Source organism: Lottia gigantea (genome assembly GCF_000327385.1).
Source record: "Lottia gigantea unplaced genomic scaffold LOTGIsca_64, whole genome shotgun sequence".
Classification (NCBI taxonomy): domain Eukaryota; kingdom Metazoa; phylum Mollusca; class Gastropoda; family Lottiidae; genus Lottia; species Lottia gigantea.
In genome coordinates this window covers 1,333,261-1,340,638 of record NW_008710179.1, presented here as the reverse complement: position 1 = coordinate 1,340,638, position 7,378 = coordinate 1,333,261, and the positions used below count along the sequence as shown (strand labels likewise).

Here is a 7,378-nt window from a genome sequence, read left to right as displayed (position 1 = left end):
AAGAAATGTCAATAATAAAACTATTATTCTTATAACATGAAAATAGATCGGCGGCTTAACTATTGTTTTGTTTGATCTTAAGTAAGGTCAACGTGTTTTGTTGTTTTAAGATCTTAAAACAAGTATGTTAAGAAAATAAGGTTCTACGGTTTTGGTCATTAGTTATCGACCTTCAAGAAAGCTTGATAAATTAGACGTTCATATAATTCTGGATTTTATTTTTGGCAGTTTACTGTGGTGCTATTTCAAATGACTCTTTGTGAACCAAACGTCGTATTCGAAAAGATTAGAATTTCAGAAGTAATACGAAAAATAGTAGGGGGAGGGAAGCTTTTTAAATTGCTATACGCGCGTACGGCATAAGAGTATAAGCTTTAATAAATGTTAACGACCAATTTATAACCGCTAATTGAACTATGTCGCAAATTGATCGTATCCTTACATGCCTTCGTGTCAACAGGTACATGCCTATGTGTGATAAATATAACCAAAACGGTATACGATTATCGATTAAACAGGAACTAGAAAAAGAAAAAGAACTGTAAGCGCACTGATCCGGACCGGAACCTCGCCTAGTTTTATTGAGAGTCTCGTACCACAGACTACAACAGACACTCGCTCCTTTTATTATCATACCACGCCCTTAAAAAAAATCCCACTTGACTACCTACTCTTCTCTGGATTTTTGCATTGAATTGGGTGTATAGTGTTCTCAACGTTGTATCAATTTACATTTTCATCATTGGGCGTTTTTAAATGTAACAATGATCATATTACGTAATATGACTACCAAACATGGATTATGCGTAATTATTAAGTTTCGCAATGGAAAAATTAGTCATCTCAGTCTTAAAAAAAATTGTTTTTTTAAAACGACCTAGCAATAAAAAAAAGTAAAAAAGATGTTGATATTTTACATAATAACATGATTTGTTAGAAAAGACAAGACTTATATGTTATTGAGCTAAACTTAAATGGCAAGTCTTAACGATTACTACTAGTTGAAATCAATATTATGTTTTTATATACGATGTACATATTATAATTTGATGACACATTTCAACACGCGAAATAAATAAGAAAGATTAAATATCATGCTGATAGATACAGCTTACGTAATTGTCTAGCTAATAGTTTTATCTTGAGTCATTGATGTCATTTTTATGCCTAAAAATAAACTTGCGAAAGGAGGAGCTGACGCTCAACACGTATACATCCACCATGGTATTAACTGAAACTGTTGATAAGACGTTGTCTATGGTTTCTTACGACATTAATTGACAATGTTCGAAGCGAACTTATTTTGACAGGCCTACATTCCATTTTTGGTCACATATACAGCAACCTTTCAAAGTGGTACCGAGGTGTGTCTTCCAGACCAGGTGTCTGGTGTGGTGTACTAATCGAAGAAGCTAATCGTGTCCATGTCATTTCTAAACAGTACCAGGTGTATTCTATTATTCCATTTTCCACTGTGTCGATAATCAAGCCCCATACACCATCATAGTCGTATATTGGCGCCTTTAATTTATTTTCTTGGACATTTCCGTGTGACTTTCCTTTCGATACACAGCTATGACACACCTATGACGTAATTCGCATTGAGGGCTATATCAATACACGTTATTCAAGCTATTTTCGATGAAAAACATCTATATTGGGATTCAAACTGTAGGCTAATTTCGTGTTATTCTCTTACCCTCCAGTCTTGTTTACTTCAAATGCTATGTTCAGCTGTAACTGATTGGGCGGTAATGTTATCCAATTATTCACAGTTCGTGGTTAGGTTTTTTATATGCACAATCGTGATTCGTATCATAATAAAAGTCAAAAACATTTTATGCTTTTGTATACCGCTCATATCACAGCGTACATTGTCATATCGGCTTCGTTTGTGTTCCATTTAAAAAAAATAGGCAGAATTTCAGAATGTCCGTTCTCAATAGCTAAACCCAAAAATGCTATCACATTGCCCTGCTTTCAGAATAGCTATCACACTATCGTCATTGTTATCATGAACCGATCCTTTTCGACACGCTTTAATTGGTTAAAAATAGCATTATTGAACGTGACTGTTGTAGAAAACGTGTTAGATCACAATAAGGACGAATATTATGAGAAACAAAATCGAAATTGTAATCTAATTTTTTACTTAAATTCCATACTGACGAATTTTGAAAAACAAAATCATTTTATTCCACTGTTTAATTTTAGGCTCAAGAGTTAAAGAAACGGGCAATCAACAGAAATACAAATTCAGGTTCGTATATTATATAGACGTCATCTTTTCAGTCTATTTCAGATTGTTTTTAAGCAGAAATTTTGAATGGTTTGTTTTGGTTAATCAATTATCCTAACATTTTCTATGCTGTTAAAAATTCATATGGATGTATATCGTCATGTTAATCCGCTCACAATTGATTGAGTTTTAGAATTTAATCTGATCTTGATTGATTGGTTGTTCACGATGAACTGTTCTTGTGGTAATCCCTTTGACTTGGTCGGTGACTTTGAGACGCGAAAGATACATCTCCGATACAGAAGCTTACATGATTAAGTCGATGCAGCAGTTTAAATGTTTCATTATCAGCTGCAAGAGTTGATTTTCACAATTAACATCTGTTTCCTGTCCCGGTTCAACTGCTGAAATTTAGATTTTCAAACATTTTCAGGTCAATATTATATTTCTGTAATTATTATTGCTGATATCCTGACGTCATTAATAATAACTTTGTTAGATGCATTCTTTACATTGTTTTTGATTATTTGCATCCAACATATCTGTAAGCTATGTGTGTTAATTTGTGTAAATATTCATCTGCTTTGACAAGTTCCTTCCTGCAATAGACAAGCTGTGGTTGTTGTAAATCTCAATAGATTCGAAAGTCGTTATTGATGTCATATAATGACAGATCTTTTTAGATTTACTCATATCGATTTTTGGTTACACGAGAACCTATTTCCTTATTTCAGGTCGAAACAAGAGTTGTCATATGAAAGGAAGATCCGGACTAAGATCTCGAGGCTTTATCGATTTCAAGCCGGAAGTTTTAAAGTCGAGAACTAGGCCGACTGGTAAGAATTCTGAACATTTTTATGACACTAGTAACGTCATTTTGCCTGCAGGGTTCAAAAATATTTGTTGACATTATTTGAGAATAATTCACCACGTAGGCAGGTTCCCAACGTTGTCTGATTGCCTTATTTATAAATTAACGTACATAAAGTACAGGTCGTAATTATATTTTCGACTTGCAGTTTCTTTTGGCTTTGTAATTCGTTTTGAAATAAAAAGTTCAACATTTATACTGTTAGCCGATATTTTATGTTCTTGACACACTAGACACGCCCAGCATCTTATAAATAAAATACAAACCGTTAACTATTTATCACAATTCAGTTACGATTTTCGAACTTTCAATAATATTGGGGTTCGTTTGAGTGTCAATGTTTTTAACACAATGGCGGGCTATGAAATATTGAAATACATTTCTGAAACTGTAATTTATAAATAATTATCGTATAACGTATCAACTTATTTCAATTACCAAACATTTCCGTAGTGTTTGGGCGTTGATTCTGTGAATATAAGACCAAAGCCTAATGATACCAACCGCAAAACTAAACCCGAAATCCAAAACTACATATGTAGCATGTATCAAAAGCTTTGAAAAAAGTCATAAATTGGGTCAATATTAGGAAAACGTATAAACCAAATAACGTACGATATCCACTAACTTCTCTAACATGCATGAAACCTTTTTCCATACTTCAATGATTTATTTATATCTAAAAATTATTAATTATATATTTGATTGTCAGTATCAAATTGGTCATGGAAATGGAACTAATGTATACAATTTTGATAAAATGATAATGAAATCTATCAGGCGAAATATTATAGAATTATGATGTACTTATTACGAACGCCTATAGACGTAATAGTGTTAGTACACAAATTAGTCGTGGTATACCTATCGTTTAAATTGATACTTTTATTGATTGAATCTAGTCTTAATATGGTACTTATATACAATGGTAACCAGGAAAATTTAAGATGGCCATTCCCTCTAATCCCCCATGTAGGCCTAAATCCATTTCCGATTGCAAGTTTTTTTTAATGTAATGTGAATTTGCATAATTCTTGATAATTTCGCCCACCAGTAAGATAAGCAAAATAGGTCGAATCCGTCATATCACTTCATCAAAACGTTTGGTGAAAACATGATATTGTGCCGCGTAGGCTGTTCATGGGCGTAGTCATATTGTCACAGTAACCTTAATTCACCACTTTATATCTGCTCGAGGACACCACCATACAGATGTATTTAAAGGGACAGTGTGCAAAATTTTGAAAAACGTCGTTAAATATACATGAAAATATGTAATGTACTTCTATGAATCTACTTGATCAAACTGAATTTTTCTTACAAACAGAGTGTACTAATAAGTAAGCATCTCAAACTGGTTTTGTACATTATAAAGACTCGATATCTTTAATTGAAACCTTTAGGATACGTACAAGACATATTTATCTACATTTAAGCGTTTATTTTGTTTAAATCCAAACAGTAGTTTTTTTTAAAACTTAACAAATTTAAAAAGTTTAGGTAAACCTTTTTAAACAGATTTGGCGTTAAGAAATTAACGGAAGGATTTTTTAAGTTAAATCTTTAAGATAAGATCTCAGGATTTTGGTGTATAGTTTTCACAAATATTTTCCGACCAACGAAAAGAAAGAAAAAACAGATAGCCCCTTTAAAATGGTTCTCTTATCTTTAATCCATTTATGTTCGAATCTGGCATTTTGACTGCAAGCAATCTGTAATAAATCAATGGGTCTTTAAAAAGTCATGAAATGAAAGCTTATGTCACTATGACATATTTTGCATAACATTTGCATACCCTGGTTGCAAGTGATACATGAGTGGGTAGCGAACGTGTGATTGTCCATACAGCTTAGCTATATACCCTCTACAAGTAAACAAGGTAGATATAATTTCACGGGTATGAATGCAACTATGATTTAAAATAAAAAATCTAACATTATTTATGGCGATAAGAAGTATAATGCGAAGTAAGGTATCTGATAACGGTTTCTGATAAGCACGACTTTAAATTTTACACACCCTATAAAGGTCAAGGTCTTTGTGAGATTTTGTGATAATCATAAATAGACTTGTCAAAATGGTTCACTGTCTTCCCGACACGTTGCAAAACTGCTGTTACAAACTAATCATGTTCGAACTGACTATATATCGATTTTTTCTGTCATTTTGCACAAAAAATGTTCATTAACAACATTCAACAATAAGTTTTTGATAATGAAAATTTTGCATACTACCTCTTTAAGGCTTTGACCCAGCAATGCCATATTCTTCATTTTCATTGATAAATAGGTCAATTTGGATAATCCAACGTTCACGAGCACGATTCCGCGGATGTCGTCAGTCTGATAGTCCGTAACTGTGAAACCCGATTGCCAGTGGTCAAATTGAGTAATCAAGTACCACAAAGTAGATTAGTAGTCTTTAATGACGAGAATATCGACCAGACTGATCAATGATGAAATGTCGTCCAACTGACTCACACAACCTTGGTGAATTCAGGTGATTGTTGTCAGATATCTTCTGTATCAATATTGCCAACAAAATATAAATTGCAATTGTATAATCATACACATCGTATTTTATTTGGGCAACAGTTTGTTTACCCCTGTGACAAATAACGCATCATCAAAAGAAGATATTTTTACACTGACATATTACTGCGGAAGTAAAAACTGGCACACATCAAGCATCAATGTATATGACGTATGATGTAAGCACAATGATTTTCATGGAACAGTCAGTGCTTTCCAGAGACCTAATGGTCTGGTTATTCTCACCCTTTCATGAATTTAATAATATCTTATCATGTAATTCCGGGTTTAGTCTCACAAACTTACTATTTTCCAGATGAGAAACAGATAAGAAAGAAGGTGTCGTCGTCTTCAAAAAATCACAGGAGTCGATCTCGACCTCGTCACGATTCGGACTTCGAATTCGATAATGCCGAACTCGACTTCCTCGATGATGACGATGACGACGAATATGATGATGATGATGATGAAGATGCAACTGAATACGAATACGACAGTGACGAACTCTCTCAGGATCGAGTGCTACGTCAGAGAGTTTCTTTAAGAACCAGAAAGAGACCAGCTAGACATGTTGATTCTGATGACACGGATACTGAGTTAGACTTGCAAGATGAGGTGGCGGTCAACCACAGTGATAAGTCAGGAAGAACACGGAGACAGCAAAAGGCAAATTCCAGAACAGGGACAAGAACCGATGCTGCCCAAAGTGAGGTAAGTTTGGATGTGCCATTTACAAAATAAATACGTTTATGCATGTGAAATTAAGGAATTTTTGACAATCTGAAAAGACCTAGACTCTCAAAGCTTGTGCCTTGTTATTGGCTAGAATAGAAAGCTTTCGATGCTTCCCTCTAATCCACTCAATCCCAATCTGTAAAATTTGTATTTGACAGGAAACCACTGATGATGACTTTGATGCAGCTTTTTTCCGCCACGAAGAGTCTTCGTTATTGATACCAGCTGAGGTCAAGAAGATTACCATAAATAAAACCACGGGAGAAACTGGGCTACATAAAGCCGTTCGCCTCAATTATCTGGTCAGTTTCATCATTTACGTAAATATTTGTGACTAGCATATCCAATTGTTATAATGCGTACTAACCGATTTCTCATCATTGACAGAAGATTTGAATCAGATAAATTCTTTTAAGAACTTGGGGGTTTTAGAGATTTTAGAGAATGCTTTGGCATCCTCTATCCCGATTTGCCACTTGGCATATTTGGTTCCTATGAGACAGATCGTTAACCGTAGACGTCAAATCACGCAGTCTGAATATATTTGGTTGCGGCCAAACAGAACGTTATTGTCTAGTTATGTGAACGTTATAAGTTATTACTTTACACGTGTACAAGGAAATGCTTTTATGGAAGAATTATTTCGAGGGGGTGAACCCGTTGAATACATATACCACCTGTTTTATGATCTGTCTCTCATCGTCTTGAAAATAGTGATGAAATATCTCAGCCTGTGGTATTTACATTACGTGCCTGTGTACACATTGGGATTATTATCGACACAGGGTCAATGGCATACCCGTTATTTATCCAACCTGCCATAATGAGAGAATTTATTTTTATCAATTTATACCGACCGTTAGATTAAAGTGACTTCATAAGTAAGTTGAAGCTTCTATTCCTGAAGGAAATGGGTCAGACCTCCCCATGGGATTGCTCGATGTACTGATATGTAATTACTAAGAACGAATTGTATTAGTTCGTTTGTGTATATTGCTCTAG

The 7,378-nt window shown here is 34.3% G+C and overlaps 1 protein-coding gene across 1 annotated transcript; it reads left to right on the top strand.

Annotated features, from left to right (window-relative positions):
- Window positions 1-5,987: 5,987 nt before the first annotated feature.
- On the top strand, window positions 5,988-6,678 carry LOTGIDRAFT_195161 (hypothetical protein; the record flags this gene model as incomplete). The annotated part of the gene is made up of 2 exons (XM_009064719.1): window positions 5,988-6,352; window positions 6,535-6,678. Coding segments are annotated over 2 exons (509 nt in total), but the record flags the coding sequence as incomplete, so codon positions are not given.
- Window positions 6,679-7,378: the final 700 nt, after the last annotated feature.